We start from the raw sequence: 22,254 nt of genomic DNA, 5'->3' as shown, positions 1-22,254 counted from the left end.
GCTATGAAACATTAGCTTTTATGTGGGGGTCCTGTTACAAAGAAAGATGTAAAAAGCTTATAAAATCTACACTTTCCCCCAAGGCCACTTTTTTCAAGAATAGTCAGTAGAAGGAGAATTTTTATTTTGTATTATCCTATCCTTGTCATTTATTATTTTATGCATAACATTAAGGGGAAACAATCCCAGCAAATGTTATCAGTTCTAAATAAGGCAGAAAACAGAAACATTACCTTTAAGAGTTAAAGTGAAAACATAATCAACATTGGCTGTGTTGTTAACTAGGTGTCCTCACTGAAGGGGACTGTGTTTTGAGTCGTAATACTGGTGATTTCAACTACATAAAAATGATCATGTGTTTTTTTCACTTGGGGAAAAACAACCTATTCTTCTCATGTCAGAGTTCAAATAGAGAAAACAGCCTCCCTCTCCCCTGTACTACTTTTCCTCTGAATTCTAATTCAGACTTCCTAAAAACAAAAATCATTTGCCAGTGTCCAGATCAACAAAGCAACAGTTGCCAGCCAAATACATGATGGCAAAGAGATGGGATGAGACATCCGAAAAGAAACACGGGTTTATGAGAATGCACCATGTGTCTAGTACTGAGCAACATGCTTGATTTATATACTGTGCTCCTCTATTCAAATGCCCAGAAGAATCATTTCTCTGGAATGATCAACTAGCCCTTGTCTTCAAAACCCTCAGAGGCCTCCTCCTTCAATACGGTAGTTTGCACAGCGCAAGTGAAATGCGAGCTTTGGGAGCCAAACTGTGAAAGGATGTCAAGCATTTCTCTATCGTTTTATCATCACTCACTTTAATGTATACGGTGAACATCAATTTCACTGCCTAAAGCGCCATGAGATACTTAAACTAGTTCCTCCGTTAAAAAAGGAAAAAAGGCAAAAAAAGAAATGCATGCAAAAAAGTATCATGTTGCCAGGTAAATTGTATACTAACAATTTTTCAAAAAATCATGTTTTTAAAGCCTGCCTAACTGTACAATTTATTAGTCATAGTAGTTACATCTTATATTATGCTGTAAAGTTCCCATATTAAACATATAATTTTCATTTTTATTCTCCCCAAATAAAATGCAGCTAATTATAAGAATATGTATTGTCTATATGAGTGACTGTTCTCAATGACAAATAATTATTAGCTTTGGTGATTTACAGAATTAAGCACATGATTAGGAACCATGGAAGAGGCACACATCGGCCTTTGCTCTCATTTATTTGGCTCATAAGTATTTTTAATATCTATATGAAAAGTACTACTCTCAATGCTGCTATGAGCACAGAAGTATATAAGAAATGGTCCTTGGCACTAGCAAATCTATATAATAAAAACCTAAGCGACTGTTACAGCAGAACAATCAGAACGACCAGTCACTATAATACGCACTGACTGCCAAGGGGGCAGACACTTAACACAGGAGCTGCCCCCTGGTGGTCAGTGCACTCCCACAGGGGGAGTGCCGCTCAGTGAGAAGCCAGACTCACGGCTGGTGAGCACAGTGGCGGTGGCAGAAGCCTATCCTGCCCCTGTGGCAGGGCTAAGGAGCCAGGAGTCCCAGATTGTGAGAGAGATGTCTGACTGCCGGCAGGCAGACATCCCCCGAGGGGTCCTGGACTGCAAGAGGGCACAGGCTGGGCTGAGGGACCCCTCTGCCTCCAGTGCACGGATTTCGTGCACCAAGCCTCTAGTGATGTATAAGAAGTATATAAGAAATGGTCCTTGGCCTAAATGTATTTCCGTCTCTTATTTCTCATTTTCCACTGAATAGAGATATATCCCAGTTACACAATAGAAACACTTTCCAGAAGAAGGTTCATCAACATAAAAATATATTTTAAATGAAATCCCTATAACAAACTCTACTGTATTGACTTAGAAATCCAAATTTCTACTTTTCATTTTTTTTTTGTGGGTTATACCTACTTTACCATTGTCTTACTGAATTTCAAATCAAAATTTCATGATTGTCAGGCCTGGACACTTAGAATCATAACTGAATGTATTGCCCAGTCCATCATCAAAAATGCCTGATTATGATGCTAACCAAGTGTTAATGAATGGACAGGCCACTTTTTTCAAGAATAGTCAGTAGAAGGAGAACATTTATTTTGTATTATCCTATCCTTCCCCTACTCAAAACTGATATCAATATCTACAACCTGATGAAAAGATGATTTAGATAAGTATGCAGGGTAGGTAAAAAAAGAAAAAGAAAAGAGGAAAACAGAATAAAACTACTATATGGACAACAGAATTTATTTATTTGAAAAAGCACCTAGAGTTGACAAAGGTCATTGCAAAAAATCAAGTGCAAATGCCAGTAAGTATTATTACAGAAGTGTACCTGTGACCCTACCACTAACTTGATGCCAAAATTTAGCAAAACATATTCAATTTGATTATCATTTTTAAAATAAGGAAGCAGCTTTAAAATCATTATTTCTCAATAGAAATGCTACTACCACATTGTGAAAAACTGAATTGAGTAAAAAAAATGGGGAAATTATATACTTTTAGGTCCTCTCAGTATTGTATCTCAGGATGGTGTAGACCATGAGGAAAATGAATCGGAAACATATATATTTAAATTAACCAACATGTAGGAAAAAAGAGGAATAGATCACAAGTATGCATAGAGTATACATCTTTAAGCTCTAGATCAGATAACCTCTAACTTTTAACCACAAGGACTAAAGGGGTACACATGGCAGTTAAAAGCAGACTCTGGAGTAATATCACCTGAGTTCAAATCTGAGGCCCATCACTTAATAATTATGGTACTTCAAGTAAGTTATGTAATATCTTTGTGGTTCAATCATCTATAAAATGGGACTAAAGATAATAATGCTCATAAATGAGTTAACATACAAGATTAAATGAATTAATATATATAAAGAGTTAAGAATGGCCCTTGGCACATAATAAGTGCTATGAAAGTGTTGGCTATTAGTGTTTATAGAACTCACCATTCTCTTGACTTGGGCCCAATGACTTCAAGTTTCTTACATTGTCAACTACCCTCTCTTCATTTCTTAGATTATATACCATCAAGTGTGGTTCTCTGCAAAAATGATATTGTATGTTATATATTGAGATTATTCAAACACACACACACACACACGCATGCATGCACACACACTATGAGAAAACAGGCAATAATTTCCAAAGACAGATGGACTAAAATAATCATCTTTTTCTGCCAAATACTGAAAATGTAATAGCAAAGAAAAAAATGTAACTGAGGGGAAATGCTGCTATGAAACATTAGCTTTCATGTGGGGGTCCTATTACAAAGAAAGATGTAAAAAGCTTATAAAATCTATACTTTCCCCCAAACAGTGTCTTTTTGTTATTACTATTTGTCTTTTAAAGAAAAGGAATATAAATGAAACATTTTAGTCTTGCATATGGCATGGTCAAATTTTATTTTATTTTATTTTTCAGTTACAGTTTATATTCAATATTATTTTGTATTATTACTTTCAGGTATACCACACATAATGGTTAGACAATCCTACACTTTACAAAGTGTTTCCCCTCAATATTTCCAGTTCCTACCTGGCACCGTATGTAGTTACTGCAATATTATTGACTACTAGAGGCCCGGTGCATGACATTTGTGCACTGGGGAGGGAGGGGTCCCTCAGCCTGCGACCTCTCGCAGTCTGGGACTTCTTGGGGGATGTCCGCCTGCTGGCTTAGGCCCACTCCCCACAGGCATCGGGCATAAGCTGGCAGATGGACATCTCCTGAGGGGTCCTTAGGGCTGCCGCGGAGGCGGAAGAAGCTCCTGCCACCGCTGCTGCGCTCACCAGCTATGAGCCCCCATAGGGGGAGCACCGCTCAGCCAGAAGCCGGGCTTGCGGCTCCTTAGTGCTGCCCCGGAGGCAGGAGAGGCTCCCGCCACTGCCCACCACTGCTGTGCTCGCCAGCCTTGAGCCCAGATACTGGCTGAGCAGCACTCCCTCTGTGGGAACACACTGACCACCAGGGGGCAGCTCCTGCCTTGAGCATCTGCCCCCTGCTGGTCAGTGTGCATCATACAACCGGTCGTTCTGCAGTTTGGTCGATTTGCATATTAGCTTTTATTATATAGGACTAGAGGCCTGGTACATGAAAATTCATGTACTCAAGTGGGTCCCTCAGCCTGGCCTGCGCCCTCTCGCAGTCCAGAACCCCTTGGGGGATGTCCACCTGCTGGCTTAAGCCTGCTCCCTGGGGGATCGGGTCTAAGCTGGCAGTCAGACATCCCCCTGGCAGCCCAGGAACCGTCAGGGGATGTCCAACATGGGGAGAGGGCCTAAGCAATTAGTAAGACATCCTTAGCACTGCCACAGAGGCGAGAGAGGCTCCTGCCACTGCTGCTGTGCTGGTCATCCATGAGCTGGCTTCTGGCTGAGCGGCGTTGCCCCTGTGGAAGCGCACTGACCACCAGGGGGCAGCTCCTGCATTGAGCATCTGCCCCCTGGTGGTCAGTGCGCGTCTTAACGACTGATCGTTCCCAGTAGTTCTGCCATTAGGGTCAATTTGCAGATTACCCTTTTATTACATAGGATGTTCCCTATGCTGTACTTTACATCCCTACAAACTATTTTGTAACTTCCAATCTGTACTTCTCAATTCCTTCATCTTTTTCATCCAGCCCCCCAACCCCCACCCCTCTGACAACTGTCAGTCTGTCCTCTGTATCTATGAGGCTATTTCTGTTTTGCTTATTTATTTTGTTCTTTAGATTGTACATATAAGTGAAATCAAATGGCATTTATCTTTCTCTGACTGACTTTTCACCGAGCATAATATGACATGGTTCACTTTTGGCAAGTCAGTATGTGGACCGACCTCACTGGATTTTATTGGTGATAGAAGAGTTTTATTTGGAGGCAATCCCATGAAAATTATAGAAAAACTTTGATGAAGATGGTTTATTTTGTCTAATCAACTTCATCTTTATTCATGGCATGTCATTTTTAACATAATGCAAGTGAACTGTACTATAGTTTTCAATTCCTAGGGTCAAGTGGCAAGTGCATTCTTTGTATCATAAAGTTGACTATAAAAATAATATTGGTAATTGATTATCATACTCTAATATGTGGAATGGTTTTATATACCAGTCAGTAAAAATCCTTAAGGAGCATTTGATGAAACTGAAAATTAAAAATGTTTCATTTAGGTTAAATAGATAATAGGTAAAATACATACAATACAAATAAAACTTTTATATTTAAGTCATATAAATTAACTACATGTTATGGTTTATTTGACATAAAGATACTAGAACTGCTGAATTTGATTTAATTTACAAACTATTACATGTAAGCAGATACTTTGCATTTAAAATATCATATCTATATTCCAGAAGACTAGAATTAATTAAACAAACCACCACCACCATTCTGGCATGTAGACTACTTACTGTCCATCTGTGTTTCTAGTTTCTTGTTTTTCTTCTTTGGAGTTTTGTGAGGACTCTCCAGTATCACTGCCAAGGGCTGAGTCAGGATCACTTTTCAGTGTATTTATTATATCAGTAGATCCAAAAGGAATATCTTGTGACTTCCCAGAAATATTTTCAGCCTCATCTTTAGGCCCTTCACTCAGTTCTTCCTTTTCTTCTATTTCTTCAAGACTGTAATCAGAGCTTACTCCAGCTACAAAGAAATGAAGATATAATCCTAAATATTAATTTGCCTCATTCATGCTATACAATCCTGGCAAAGAAGGAATTTTTAAAACAAAAATTAGCTAGACTCTTAAATTCTGGTTCAAAACTAATAGTAGAATACTTTTCTAATGATGAATAATTATGTTAACATATAACCAGATTATCTCAGACATATAATTCTAAATACTTATTTAGAATTCCTTTTATTAAATGTCATAGAAAAGTCTGTGATTCCTTTTAAAAATTCTAATCCAAAATAGCTTTCACAGTTGGTTGATTAGCTAGTATAAATTTCCTCAAGCTTTGAAAAATATTAAATCAAGTTTGTTTTTGCCTGGGTTAATACACTTATATGATGGCTATATTTTAGGACTACAATAAAAAAAATTGGGTTAAGGGCTGTGAAAGATGAATAATTTTCACAAATGTTACATCACAACTACATATTTTAGCTCCAAAAGTTATAAAGGAAGAATATTCACGTTGAAACAACAGTGCTCAAATTCTTAGTGGAGATTTAAGATTTAACAAGATCCAAAATATAAATGTTTAAATATTATAAAAACATAACCTAAAAGTATGATTATTGAAATTTCTTTTACACTTACTTAGCTTTATATAGTTTGAATAGTTTTTTTAAGTTTTCCAGTCCTTCTCAATTAGATAACAAAATTGAAAAAGAAAATATTTAAAATTATTTAAAACTCACAAAATATAGTACATTAAATGAATGTAAGTATTAAATTTCAGAAGATGTTTTTCTAAGTTTGTAGCATTTTACTTATAAGTTATTAAAGCTTAAAATTTCACTAATATTTTTAGGATCCTAGTATGTTTTTCCTGGAGATGATCAAAATGGCAAAGTTGTCTGACAAATACCTCTTTTTGATAAAACCTACAATAATAAAAGCGTAATATGCTAATTAGACCAGCCATCCTTCTGGACATCCTTCTTGACGACCTTCTGGACAAAGCTGGGGCTGAGAGGGAAGCCCGGGTCCTGGGTGCTGGAGGGAAGCCGGTCCGGCAGCCGGGGGAAGGAAGGCCTACTCTTGCATGAATTTCATGCATCGGGCCTCTAGTAGAATTATATTACATTAAATCTAGCCTGGTGAGTTGCTGTTTTAAAATTCACTCATAAAAAAAGTGCTGACTAGGCCAGACATTATTATTGTAGTTGCTGCCAGGCAGAGTTGTTTTCTTTTTCATTTTTAAAAATTGAGGTAAAATTTACATTCAGTAAAATTCATCACTTTTGGAATATATGTTGGAATATCCAGTTTTGACAGAGATATATAGTTTTATGACCACCAGCACAATCAAGATTTAGATTCAACCTCCCAAATCCCCCATGCTTTGACCCTGGTCTGGTGGCACAGTTGGTTGGCGCATTACCCCATACATCAGAAGGTTGTGGGTTCAATTCCTGGTCAGGGCACATACCTAGGTTGTGGGTTCAATCCCTGTTTGGGGAGCATATGGGAGGCAACCAATCAATATTTCTCTCTCACATCAATGTTTCTTTCTCCCTTCATTCCTCTCTCTCTAAAAACCAATAAAAACATATCATTGGGTGAGGATTAAAAACACACACAAAACAATCCATGTCCCTTGTGATCAACCCCACTCCCTAACCCCAATCCCTGGTAATCATTATTCCTATAGTTTTGCCTTTGCAAGACTGTATGTCAATGAAATAATACAGCATCTAACCATTTAATCTGGCTTCCTTCATTTAACATAATACATTTGAGATTCAGCCATGTTGTTGCATGAATTAGTTATTAATTCCTATTTACGGACAGATGTTAGTATTCTGATGTATGTATGGACCAACCAGTTATTTTTATTCATTCCTCAGTTTAGGGACACTGGATTGTTTCCTGTTTTTTGCAATTATGAATAAAAATTCTATAATAATTCACAAGGAAGTTTGTGTGTACACATAAGTTTTCATTTTTCTTGAGAAAATACCTAGGAGTGCAACTGCTGGGTCATATAGAAAACAAATGCTTAAATTTTATTTAAAACAAACAAAAACTTGCCAAACTATTTTCCAAACTGGCCACACAATTTTACATTCCTATAAGCAGTGTATGATCATATACTAATTTTAAATAAGCAGTTTGAGGTGATAAGGACTCTTTCTGAGTCACTGAAAAATGGAGAAAATATTTATAACATTCAAGTATTACCTAACTATAAAGTTTTGCCACTGGTCACAAAATAATTCCAACATTTTAAAAACAAAAGTCCTAATCAAAACAAATACTATAGAAAATAAGCCATGCCTAGGTAACAAAAGAGAACTTCAAGAAAGAAAAACATATATTTTTAATAGTTAAGAAGTAAAGTTCAAATAGTTCACCAAAGAAGGAGAAAGCCAAATAGAAGAGAAACTGAAATGCTGTAGAACCACTGATTTCATTCAGCTTACATCTCAGGAAAGGCCTGGTCACCTACATGTCAGAGATGCTGCGGCTGCCTCGGGCGTTTCAGGGCACTTCAAGAGAGAGATGTCATCTGCCCGTTTGGGCACAGTGCACTGTTCGTGACTGGGGAGCCCAGGGCCAAGTGAGGCTTCTGCCAAAGAAGGGAAATCTGTAGAAATGGCACTTAGACAACAGAGTTAAGGCAGGCAGAGACCAAAAAGTATTTCAGAAGGAATCAGATTTGTTAGCTCACAATTATCCATGCATTAAACAAGAAGAGCTGAAAAAAAAAAAAAAAAAGGAAGAGAAAGAGAAATAGATATCAAGCAAAGTTTGAATAGCAATTATACCTTTTCTTCTAATACTTCAGAATTTTCTTATTTCACTTATTTTGTGTGATATAATGTAATAAATTTCCTTTTTGAAATAAATGATATCACTAATATCATTTTGGGTAAAAGCCAGGTAAAGTCATTACTAAGTATCTAATGGTAATACTTTTAATTAGAGAGGAGAGGAGAATTTTTTGTGTAAAATGTGTCAAAATCCCAATTCCTAAATATCACCCAAATATAAAAGATTTAGGAGCATTTGGGTGCTTCTGAGTTCTCCCTGTATTTGTGAATGTGAATTGTAAAAATTAGGTAAGGTTATATTAAGCAATTTTCATACCTTTCAAATTATCCTACTGGCATAATAATATTCTATTTTTGATTAGACATCATTAGCTCATCATATTCATTTATATCTAACTTTAAATTAAGTCTAAGGATTAAGAAATTTTATCATACTCATTTTTACAATAGCTGCTAATAAGTAGCTTTTATTAAAAATATTAGGAAACATAATCAGCTTGAATTATTTTATTTTTACTGGAATTTCATTTATTGGGAATCTAAAATGTGAACATATAATAAAAATATTTCATAATAACAATCTTTTACCATTAGATTAGAACACTTTGCATGTTAAATTCATACTTAGGATAGTTGCATGAAGAACGGTGTTTTATCAACAATAAAGAGTAAAAAAAAATTTTTTAAAAGAAAAGAATGAACTATGTTTTAACTGAAAATAGATGACCAATTGAATTACAAAAAGAATGGTGCTTTACACCTTCATGTACGTTTTCTTCTGAACACACCAAGATAGGTCATTATTCTTGGAAAGGAGATTAATAGCTGATAACCTGACATTACATAGGAAAAAACAGGAGACCTTGTAGGGAACTGACTCAAGGAACCAGAACTAAAATTTTGAGTGTGCTTATTTCATGCCCTAACCCCAGGGGAAAATATTTTCATTTCATAATATAAAATCTGGGAAATGGAGTCAAAGCATCTGTATCCCTTTCATATATAGAATATTATACTCAATTCATTCCTCAACTGTCATGAAAGATCTTTCTTTGTAATTCCATGACATGGAGTAAAGGTAAATACATACCTGGGCTGGGCAGCCCCTCAGGAGAGCTTGCTTCTGAAACACTGTCTGTAGGAACTGCAGGTACTGACTGCAGGGCTAGAACATAGAAGCAGCACAAATTGGAAACAAGTCACACTCACAAAAGAAACAAGTCCTTAGTAGCTTATCCTAATATATAAAAACCCAGGGTCCATAACAACCACAACGACCAAAGGCTCGACCAACCAGGAGTCAGTGCTGGGTTGCCATGGCGACCCAGCACTGACTGCCTCAGCTGCGGGAGCCTGGACCCAGCACTGACTGCTGAGGGGGCTGCAGATCAGGCCCAGAGAGAGGCCTGGGAGAGAGAAATAGGGTCTGGTCCATAGCCTCCGTGGCAGCTGTTGATCAGCACTTGCCTCTCTCTTTTGCTCTGGGACTGGCTAGCCTCTCTTTCTCTCTGGCCTCCACTGGGGCTGCTGATTAGCCCCGCCTCACTGATCAGGCCTGTGGATAGACCCGGAGATGCTGACTGGCATAGAAACTGACCAATCGGAACCAAATCTGGGTGAAGTGTGAGGAGCCAATGGCTGCCTAGGAGGTGGAGCTTTTGACACTGACTGGCATAGAAACTGACCAATCAGAACCTAATCTGGATGAACTACAAAAGCAGAACCTAAGGTGGGGGCTGAGGAAGGGTTTTAAGGGCAACAGCTGTTTGGTGTAAGGTGTAAGAAAGAGGTTCAATTTTTTAATGACCCATTTGGCAGTATAATGCATATGGCTGGCTATCAGTCCAGATATAGGGATTATGTATTTTTGTCTGCTAAGAGCATCTCCTCCTGATGAAAAAGGACCCCCCACCCATTTAAGCAATCCCATCCTATATAATCTATCTATACTACTAAAAGGGTAACATACTAATTAGACCAGGTTGACCGGCTATTTTCCAGATGTCTGATTTCCTTCCAGACAAAGCCATGGTGGTGGGGGCTGAGGCAGAGGCCATTAGGGGTGATCAGGCTGGCAGGGGAGGGCAGTTGGGGGGGGAAGATCAGGCTGGCAGGGGAGGGCAGTTGGGGGTGAGATCAGGCCAGCAAGGGAGGGCAGTTAGGGGTGATCAGGAAGGCAGTTGGGGGCGAGATCAGGTCGGCAGGGTAGAGCAATTGGGGGCGAGATCAGGCTGGCAGAGGAGGGCAGCTAGGGGCGATCAGGAAGGCAGGCAGAGGCAGTTAGGGGCAATCAGGCAGGCAGGCAGAGAGGTTAGGGGCAATCAGACAGGCAGGCAGAGGGGTAGGGGCAATCAGGCAGGCAGGGTGATCAGGCAGGCAGGCAGGTGAGTGGTTAGGAGCCAGTGGTCCCAGATTTCGAGAGGGATGTCTGATCGCCGGTTTAGGCCCAATCCCTGTGGCCTAAACTGGCAGTCAGACATCCCCCAAGGGGTCCCCAATTGGAGAGGGTGCAGGCTGGGCTTAGGGACCCCCTCCCCATGCACGAATTTTGTGCACTGGGCCACTAGTTTTTATATAATTCCAAAAGAGACAGCCATTTTACTAACCTACTTAGATTTCCATTCCTACATGTAGTCAATCCTGAATGGCTGCATCTTTCTGAACAGATTTACAAATCATCACATACTCATTAGGATAATGGAGCTGCACAATCCTTTCATTTCATTTTTTCATGTTGCGGATTTTTAAAAGGTAGTTAAGTGAGAATAATTAGAGGCTAAGTGTTATTATTAAAATTAATTAACTGAAAGCCTAAGTTTAACTATTATTGTTAATAAAAAGACATGATTTATAACTTATATCATTTCTACTGTCTATATTAAACAAAACACAATACAAATGTAATGTTAATGGGAAAAGTAACATTACCAGTCACGTGACTTTCATCACTTTGATGCAGGGGTATTTGGGAGGGTGGGGAAGGTGCCTTTCGCTTTGTCCTTTTCAAAGATGAGTTCCCAATAGATGTACTACTGAGCTTCAGAGAGCCTGACCTCACTATGTCTGCTCCACAGGAACTCTATGGAAAACAAAATGACCAAGCACAATTTCTATTTGGAAATTAATAGCAAACTTCAGGAAGATACTGACTTGACCTCAAACACATCATATGACAATATGGAACATAAAAGTCACTCATTCAAAAAACGTAAGTGGAGTGTCCACCATGTGCCAGGAGCTGGGCTATGAGATGCATATGTAAAGAAAAATAAAATATGGATCTTCTCAAGAAACTTAGGCCAGGATGGGAGACTGACATGCAAACAAAGAATCATAGTGTAGGAGTCCTGAATGATACAGTTAAAAACTAACTTTCAAAGAATAATCTGGAGAAAATGTTGGACATAAAATAAGAGCTAAAAAAGGTATATTTGTACATTAAGGAAGCTGGCTTGATTAATATTTCTCTTTTTAGCATGAATGTATCAATGACAAACATTTCAAAAATCTATATTTCTAGCCTATGCAAGATCATTTGAGGTCACAACTCTATGCACAGCTAATGCTCACGCTCATGTGATTATCAGCAGACCCTACGACAATCCTGCCTCATCAGGCTGGCCAGAGCCATGTCCCCTTGCTTTCCCTTTCTGCTTAAAAGAGTTATTTATAGTTTTTGTCTCTAATTTCTCACCTCCCGCTTGAACCTTTCCAGTCATATTACCCCAACCTTTGATCCATTAAAACTGTTTCTATCAAAGTCCTCAATGACCTTCACTACAACTAAATCAGTGGTTACTTCCTATAACTAATTTGTTTGACCTATTAGCAGCATTAAACAGAGTTGACCACTGTCTTAGAATCCTTTCTCTTATACTTCCTGTTTACCACATTTCTCATTCTCACAGATCTGAACTCTTGTTTTCTTTGTTGATTGCTTTTCATCTCAATTCTTGGACACACATATTCTCTTCAGTATCTGTGCTCACTCTCTTGGTAATCTTCTCTGTCCCCTCAGTTTTATGTATTTTATATATATATATATATTGATAAGTTCCAAATTTAGGCCTGCATCCTGGGCCTCTATCTCATCTCCACTTAATATCTAAGACCATTTCAAACTTGGCAGTTCTGAAAATGAGATTCTGATAACCCCTCCTCTACGCTCTTCTGTGAAAACTAATCCTGCTCTCATAGTTTTCTCTGTTTCAATAAAGAGCAAGTCATTCTTCCATTTGTTCAGGCCAGTGACTCTGGAGTCACCCTAATCTCCTCTCTCTCACACTTCACATTCATAACATCCTATTGCCTCATCCAGCTCCATGGCTACACATAGTCCAAATTATCATCAACAACTTGCTAATTGGACTCTGCTGCCACATTGCTTTCTTACAGTACTTTCTCAACATAGCAGCAAAAGGATACTGTTAAAACATAAGCCAGATTAGGTCACTTTGTTCAAAACCTGCTAATAATTTCCCAATTGACAGAAAATAGCCAAAGTCCTTGTAATGACTTCTAAGGCAATTGACTGCCTGGCCCCTAGGTCCCTCTAACCACCTTCTTCTATTATGGAGTCTCACTCCAGGCCAGACACACTAGCCTTCCTGCAGCTCCTCAGATGTGCCAGAGTGCTCCTGCCTCAGGATGGTTGTGTTTGCTGTTCTCTGTGCCTGGAATACTCTTCTAATAACTTAATGTCTTACTCCCTCATTTTCTTCAGGTCATTTCTCAAATGCCCCCTTTTCAATGAGTTCTTCATTGACCGCCCCCCTTCACTTCTTGTCCCTCTTCCCAGATTGATCTTTAGGAATAGCATTTAACAGTTTTCTAACATTCCATGTACTTGGCTTATTTACCTTGTTTATTGTCTGCTTCCCCTACGGTTGATCATAAGGGCCTAGATTTTTTTTCCCTTACTATTTTGCTCATTGCTTTATCTCCAGAACATTGTCTGGCTCATAGAAGTTTCTCAATAAATATTTGTTGAATGAATGTCATCATGAATGAAATACTGCCTTCTTCATTTGTAAATAAAAGGACTTGGTATACTTGGACTTGGAGAATACCTAAAGTTCGGGTCTTTTCGATATTTATGAGGCAATGCAAGTATACCTAAGAGGAGCAAACTAGTTCATAGGATTTTTTTTCAGTCGTTATGCCTTGCTTCACACCGAGAAAAATGTAGCAAATTTTTCTATGTTGTAATGTTGTAATATTTCTGCCAGAGAAAAAAAGGAAGCCTGACCCCAAAGAGAAAAATGTGAGTTAGTTGTCATCATTGCCAACTGTGTTAGGTCATCTCACAGGAGAAGAAGCAGAGTTAGGTCCAGCAGCAGGCATTTGATGGAACACTACTCTTAGGAAGGTTAGCTCCTCTTAACAGAAGAGGTAGAACAGGGTGGCTCTGGGCTGACCTTACTTGGAGTCTAACCATTACACTTCTTCCATACCAAGTGATAGACAGCTGTCAGCCACCACTCTCCTCTCCCCTCATTACTCTGGTCCCTCCTCCAGAACTCTTCAGACCTCTCCATAATAAAACAAGAAAAGACTTGAAACCTACCACCTAGATTTTGATTCAGAGTCACTAAAACTAACTCTGATTAAATCTGAGGGTCACCTCCATTCCCAGTGGGCATGGAGTAGAGCCTCAAATACTACTTGGGCTTTTAAAATAATTAGGAGAAGAACCCTCGGCAATAAACTAGTTGAGAAAAAAATGTAATGATGGATGGGCAGTATTTAAATATCATCTTAAGTAGAATATTACATTTAAATAAAAACCTTCTTACTGATATGTCCCTGTGTTCCACAACTTTCACTTGCTATTTATAAAAGTAACTAATTTAGCAATCATTTGAGAAAAGGACAAAAAATATTCCAAAAACAATGTGGCACTTCACTTTTTAAAATATGTGATCTAAACATCAAAGGCAGAGATGTCATTTTCTTTCTTGATGCATTTACTAATGTAAAACCCTATTAAATCCTGCCATTCCTATCACAGAAGCTTATCAGTAAGAACAGAGTAGGTTAGCCATAAATAATTGCTGAATGCATGCAGAAATGGAAGAATTTGATTTGCTTCCCAGCTCTATGCTGAAAACTTGTTTTCCATGTTTTGACTGATTGCTTTCATAAGTTCTATGTTGAAAACTGGTTTTCCCCTTTAGGTCAGATTCCCAATTACTGTCATTTATTGGTCTTTTCTATTACCTGATATAAGCAGTCACAACATGAATTTCTCGGACAATTGTATCTGTTTGGGAATTAGAGTGCTTACATTTTGGTTATGATATAATAAAGCAGACAGCATAGAAATAAAAGAAGACATTTACTGGGTGTACCGGTTAATAATGCAGATTTTTTTTTCAATAGATGGAGTTACACATATGTTGATATATATGTGATTTGATATGTATGCTATTTTGTTGTATTGACAACAAGCTTCAAAATGTCATATGTCAAATTTTATGAAGGTGTTAACATCATAGATATTTTTTTTGCTTAAAAATGTCAAATTTCATGCCAAAAAAAGAGCATTACTTTATTTTGAAGAAAAGTGCTGCTGCAAGTTATTGTATATTTCAGGAAGCTTATGGTGAACATGCTCCATCTAAAGATACTTGTGAACGCTGGTTTAAATACTTTAAGTGATGATTTTGATGTGAAAAGACAAAGAACATCCAGGTCAACCGAAAAAGTTTGAAGACCAACAATTACAAGCATTATTGGATGAAGATGCTTGTCAAACTCAAAAACAACTTGCAGAAAGATTAAACGTTGTTCAGAAAACAATTTCCGATCATTTACGAGCAATGGGAAAGATTTTAAAGAAAGGAAAATGGGTGCCACATCAACTGAACAAAAGACAAATGGAAAACCGAAAAGTCATCAGTAAACTGTTGCTTCAATGGCACGAAAGAAAGTCTTTTTTGCATCGAATTGTGTCTGGCGATGAAAAGTGGATTTATTTTGAGTATCCCAAACGCACAAAATCATGGGTTGATCCAGGTCAACCACCAACATCGACTGCAAGGCCAAATCGCTTTGGCAAGAAGACAATGCTCTGCGTTTGGTGGGATCAGGAAGGTGTGGTGTATTATGAGCTTCTAAAACCAGGTGAAACCGTTAATACTGATTGCTACCGACAACAAATAATCAATTTGAACCATGCTTTGATTGTGAAATGACCAGATGTGCCAGAAGACACGGCAAAGTAATTTTGCTTCATGATGATGCACCATCACACACTTCAAAACCAGTTAAAGACACGTTAAAAGATCTTGCCTGAGAAGTATTAACCCAGCCGCTCTAGTATTCACCAGACCTTGCTCCTTCAGATTCCCACTTGTTCTGATCGATGGCACATGCACTTTCTGAGCAGCACTTCAAAACGTACAAAGTGGAAAATTTGGTCTCTGAATGGTCTGCCTCAAAACAAGAAAAGTTCTATTCGGACAGTATCCACAAATTACCTGAAAGATGGGGGAAATGTGTAGCTAGCGATGGACATTACTTCGAATAAAGCACTTTTGATATTTCTCTGGAAATTATCGTGTTTTCTTTGGATTACAAAATCCGCACTGTTAACTGGTTAACAGTTAATCCACATTATTAATCTGTTAATAATTAACCTGCACTATTAACCAGTTCATAGTTAAGCCACACTATGAACTGGTTAATAGTTAATCCGTATTATTAACCGTAATAATGCGGATTTTGTAATAAAAGAAAACACGATAATTTCAAGAGAAACATCAAAAGTGCTTTATTCAAAGTAATGTCCATCACTAGGTACACATTTCTCCTATCTTTAGGTAATTTGTGGATACCATTCCAATAGAACTTTTCTTGTTTTGAGGCAAACCAGTCAGAGACCCAATTTTCTACTTCTTCGTACGTTTTGAAGTGCTGCTCAGAAAGTGCATGTGCTATCGATGGGAACAAGTGGGAATCTGAAGGAGCAACACAACAAAATAGCATACATATCAAATCACATATATAGCAATATATGTGTAACTCCATCTAGTGGAAAAAAATACGCATTATTAACCGGTACACCTAGTATATACAAAGACTCACAAATTTATCTACATCTATCCATAACTCAAAGACAGAATAAAAATAGACTCATATATTTCATTTATCACCCCTAGACTCTAGGTTTTAAAATAAGCTAACTTTTTGTGCATGACATTTATATTTCTATGGATAAAGAATTTTAAATTTGTCAAAAACAACAACAAAACAGATTTCTGTTTCACAAATGCTAAAAAACCTCAATAGCATTTGTGAAGACATTTGATAAAATAATGCATTTTAGAAGGGTAAAGCCCTGAATGTTTTGGTAGAGCACATGTTCTGTAACTTGATTCTGTGAGATTTATCCCCTTATCCCCGGAGGGATCCCTGTGCCTTGAGAAAGGGATGTGTTATATCTACATCGACAACAGACATCCCTTTCCTAGGTAAAAGCCTGAAGAAAATGAAAGGGAATCTAAGTGAGAAGATCTAAAAATTTCTGAGTATATTGTAGCCAAGAAAATGTGTGTGTACTGAGGAATATGAGTAGAATACTTTTATCTAGCATACAATATTGGGAAGGCTCCTATCCCAAGAACAGCTACTGTTAGAAAGCAGGCTTGCTGCACTACCACAGTTATTTCAATAAATCCATCATGAGTTCTCACATAAAGTGTTAAAAGAAGAAAGAGAAAAGGCAAGGAAGGCCACCGAACCCTACCCAGGAGCATTCTTAAACCCTATTTGTTTCTCTGTACTCCAGGAGTATGTTCCTCATCGTCTTCCAACAGTTCTGTTCTTGCATCAGTCAGGGCTGACCGGCCCAGTAAGTTTGAGTGTGTTTGTCTAACTGGAGCGAGGCTTCCAGGGGGTTTGCAAGTTGGAAGGCAGCCCAGTGTAATGATTACCAAACAAATGAGCTTTGGAGACATTGCCAGGGCTTGAACCAGGGAGCAAGGCATTCATTGTCTCTGCAACCTTCAGCCTCTTCACCTATAAATGTGGAAAAAGTAGGAGTACCTACTTCAAAAGTGGCTTCGAAGCTTCAATGAACTAGTGCATAAAAACTTAGCACAGTGCCTAGCATACAGTTCACGATCCGTAAATATTAGCTAATATTACTGCACATAATTTGTCTATCTTAAAGTATGTGAAAGTGATCTATAAATAAAATAAGCAAAGTATAGTTATAATTTAAAGAATATGGGTAAAGGAGATATTATTCTAAAGTTGCACTTTTGCTTTAGTGACAATGATGGGGGAGTCCTATTATTAATCTCAGTTACAATAACCCTTAAAACCCCACAGCCTTCAACATTCAGGAACTTGTGATCAGGTCACTGCATAAGCATTTTGCGTAATTCATGTGTAAAAACTCCACTGTTAAGTCACCTCAGGCACCCTCATCAGACCTTAAAGAAATTTAGCCCAGCCAGAGTGGCTCAATGGTTGAGTGTCGACCTATGAACCAGGTCACAGTTCGATTCCCGGTCAGGGCACATGCATGGGTTGCAGGCTCGATCCCCAGTAGGGGGCATGCAGAAGGGAGCCAATCAATGATTCTCTCTCATCATTGATGTTTCTATCTCTCTCTACCTCTCCCTTCCTCTCTGAAGTAAATATATATATATTTATACAAATACATACACACACACACACACACACACACACACATAAATATACATATATATAAAGAAATTGAATGCCAGTTGGTTAAATTTTAGTGATGGGTACATGGATGTATATTATGGTATACAAATTTGAAATATTTCCTAAATTTACTGTGAACAACTAAAATGAAAGAACTGCTTAGAACTAACTTTAGCTTTTCTCACTAAGATATGTTTCCTTTGGTCAGATTATGACTGAAATTTTGAAAAAGGAGTTGAGATTAAGCTATTTTTAAGTCCAAAGAATTTACAAACCAAGAAAACAGAGAGGTGTCTGTTTACTAGGGGAAAAATACTTTGGTTAATAATTCAAGATATTCAATTATTTACTTTAGTTAGAGTCACTAAATCTGCTTGCCACTAGGGAATACTGCACCTCTAACAGGAATGCTTATCACTGAATTTTATGGCCTGTGAAAAGGAAAATATTGCATAGAGAAAAAGAATACACCACCGAAAGTGGCAAGGTCAAGTTGAAAAGCATGCCAGATAGTTAATCCCTGAGAATTCACACCCAGATCAGAATTCACTGGTTCAAAATGGAACAAAATTTAGCTGAATAAAATAGAATTAAATGGCATTCAGCAGATTTACTGAGTAATAGCTCTGTACTAGTTATTAGATCACTTATTAATTACAGGTGAATTATAAGACATGGGCCATTTAAATCAATATATTCTGGATAGAAGAGTTAAATGAAAGAATACAAATAGAAAAATAAGAAAAAAGTTTGAATAAAAGGATGGAAATACAGAGGCTCAACTTCAATATTGAATGTTTCTATTAGAAGCTTTTGGATTTTTATTTCTATTTATAATATAATTTCCACATGTGGGAAGGGGTGGGGTTAAAGGAAAGAACCTAAGCAATCCCTTAAATTTGTCTTGAAGTTCATATAGATCTTTCACTTCTGATGGAACATATTCATGTTATCTTTCTCTAACCTGAACATTCTCAATGGTACGAAACATTTTTAAATATTTTATAGTTGACATTAGCTATATCTAATTGACTATGAATTATATCCCAATGACTGAACTTTTATATAACAGCAGGTCAAGCTGTAACTCTCTTAACTCTTGATGGAAGAATTCTTTCTAACTTAATTTTACAACTTAGATAACAAATCAATTATCTTATACTTCAAAACAGTTATCTATACTAATAAAAGGGTAATATGCTAATTAGGGCAGACATCTTCTGGATGTCCTTCTGGACAAAGCCGCAGAGGCTGCCTGAGGCTCAGACAAGCTGTGGATGGCAGCTGCTGCTGCCAGGGCCACCTGAGGCTCAGGCAAGCTGGGTGGCTGCGAGGGCCGAGGCTCAGGCAGCCATTGCAGTTGGGAGTGGCTGCAGCAGAGGCATGATGGGGGCGTCACCTTCCCCTGATTGGCGGTCGCCTCCCGCAGAGGGAGGCCAGAGGCAGCAGCAGCAAGGGGGTGATGGGGGCGGCGCCTTCTCCTGATAGGCCGGTCGCCTCCTGCAGAGGGAGGCCAGACTGTGGCTTAGTAGAACATCCCTTGAGGGCTCCCAGACTGTGAGAGGGGGCAGGCCAGTCAGAGGGACCCCCCAGTGCACAAATTTTTGTGCACCAGGCCTCTAGTAACATAATATATATATATATATATATATATATATATATATATATATATATATATATATATATAATAGAAGTATGAGGTATTATTTTAAACTCGAGGCCCGGTGCACGAAATTCGTGCATGGGGCAGGGGGGTGTGTCCCTCAGCCCAGCCTACACCCTCTCCAATCTGGGACCCCTCTCATAATCCAGGACTGCTGGCTCCCAACTGTTCACCTGCCTGCCTTCCTGATTGCCCCTAACCGCTTCTGCCTGCCAGCCTAATCACCCCCTAACCACTCCCCTGCCAGCCTGATTGATTCCTAACTGCTGCCCTGCCAGCCTGATTGCCCCTAACTGCCCTCCCCTAAAGGCCTAGTCACCCCTAACTCCCCTCCCCTGCAGGCCTGGTCACCCCTAACTGCCCTCCCCTGCAGGCCTGGTCCCCCTCAACTGCTCTCCCCTAAAGGCCTGGTCACCCCTAACTGTCCTCCCCTGCAGGCCTGGTCACCCCTAACTGTCCTCCCCTGCAGGCCTGGTCCCCCTCAACTGCTCTCCCCTGCAGGCCTGGGTCCCCTCCAACTGTCCTTCCCTGCAGGCCCGGTCACCCCCAACTTCCCTCCTCTGCCGGCCTGGTCACCCCTAACTGGCCTCCCCTGCAGGCTTGATCACCCCCCAACTGCCCTCCCTTGCAGGCCTGGTCCCTCCCAACTGCCCACCCCTGCTGGCCTGATCGCCCACAACTGCCCTCCCTTGCGGATCTGGTCCCTCCCAACTGCCCTCCCCTGCTGGCCATCTTGTAGTGGCCATCTTGTGTCCACATGGGCGCAGCCATCTTTGACCACATAGGGGCAGCCATCTTGTATGTTGGAGTGATGGTCAATTTGCATATTACTCTTTTATTAGATAGGATGAACAAAATAGGTACAGCTGTAAAAGCAAGATTTTTGTCATAATAAAATCATTTTTATTAATTCGATTATAAAATTAGCATGATATCAAATGAGATACAAACAGTACATACATTGGGGAGGAAAGCAATCACTGTAAATCTGAACAAATCTAGGTTGCCCTATAGGAATATGTGTATCACACCTTCTATGTATCTTTTACATCTGTTTATACACACACATGCATGCATGCATATTTTGGCTTGCATTGGATGAAAGCATATGTGCCACTTCCTTTCTTTGTTTATGATTATTTTTTAAATAAAATGCTATCTTTTTGTTGGGGCCAGGACAATTTATTTTGCTGCCCTGAATCTTCTTATTCTATATACCCTTTTCTTCTTTGAGTAGTACTTCCTTCTAGCTCCCCCCAAAACTAGAATTTATGTCTTCTATTTTCTTATTCTCTATAATAATCTGTTTTAAGATTTTTTCATGGGTAGCACTGAAAGTCTTAGGCTGTATAAGTCAACTTAGGTTAGGAAAAAGTCATATCATATGAAAGTGAGGAAGTTTAGAAATAGGAGTGACATTTCAGGTACCATGTGACTATAATTAAAGAAAGGAAAAATGAGCCTGCAGCTCTTAAATCCATACTATGTAAGCATTCACCTATTATGCCATTTTTAAGGATGTTCCTATCAATCTGCCAAAATACATGCTATGAAAGGCAACAATGAGATTAGAGATGGATTAATTTATGGACAGAGACAATAGAATAGTAAAGGCCTGGGAGGGGCAGGTATGGGTGGAGGGGGGGGTCAATGGGAAAAAACAAACAAACAAACAAACAAACAAACAAATGGTAAATCAGTAATACTTTCAACAATGAAGATAAAACTTTTTTTAAAAAGATTGTCAATGTTTCATGTTGCTACTGTACTATAGGGTTTAAAAATCCTCAGAAGAGTAATACCAGGACTATCTGATTAACACTGGTCAAACCAAAGTACTTTCATTTCTTAAAGATTAATTTTAAAAGACAATGAAGAATAAAATAATTTTATAATATTGGAGTTGAAAGAGACTTTTGGAAATTTAGTTACAAAGCCCTTCTCTATATAGGAGAAATCCAAGCCATAAAGAAGTTCAATGGCTTATTCCAGGTAGAGGACAAAGATGACAATGAGAAAAATTACAATGACAAACAAAAATGTAATAGTCCTATTAGGAGAATCCAAGACTATCTCTGGAGCCAGGCTAGGGCTTCTTCTGCCACAATAAACTTCCTTTCCAGCCTTCTCCATTCATACCAGAAAAAAAAGAACCCCCAAATTTTACAACCCATGTTATATACCCTTGCAAGATTTTTACATTTTTTTCCCTGAAGCAATCTGTGCTTTCATTTACCAACCCCATAATATTTTAAGATAACATATAAAGAAGTCATATTAATAGTAATCCCTTACGTATACCATTTTTTAGATGCCCAAAGATCTTGAATAAAAAAAGACAAAGTGAACCGGAGCTCAGGATCAAGTTAAAAGGGCAGAGGGCGGTGGTAACCATGGTTCTCTGTGGTCATTGTGCTCAAGACAAAGAGGTGTTTA

At 38.6% G+C, this 22,254-nt stretch overlaps 1 protein-coding gene across 4 annotated transcripts in view; it reads right to left on the bottom strand.

The window, feature by feature from the left end:
• The window catches only part of COBLL1 (cordon-bleu WH2 repeat protein like 1), a 157,275-nt gene that overhangs the window by 13,296 nt on the left and 121,725 nt on the right, over positions 1-22,254 (bottom strand). For 3 of the 4 annotated variants that reach the window (XM_080669244.1, XM_080669245.1, XM_080669246.1), the window contains 5 exons: positions 11,406-11,556; positions 9,568-9,642; positions 8,153-8,272; positions 5,441-5,675; positions 2,991-3,085 (listed from right to left, as the gene is read on the bottom strand). In XM_080669244.1, coding sequence (XP_080525370.1) covers positions 2,991-3,085; positions 5,441-5,675; positions 8,153-8,272; positions 9,568-9,642; positions 11,406-11,556 — 676 coding nt within the window. The remainder of the gene's footprint in view (positions 1-2,990; positions 3,086-5,440; positions 5,676-8,152; positions 8,273-9,567; positions 9,643-11,405; positions 11,557-22,254) is intronic. The other variant, XM_080669247.1, reaches the window with a different exon arrangement.

The sequence above is a fragment of the Plecotus auritus genome (assembly GCF_963455305.1).
Source record: "Plecotus auritus genome assembly, chromosome: 5".
NCBI lineage: Eukaryota > Metazoa > Chordata > Mammalia > Chiroptera > Vespertilionidae > Plecotus > Plecotus auritus.
Note: the sequence above shows the minus strand (reverse complement) of the source record. Positions and strands in the feature narration are given on the sequence as shown.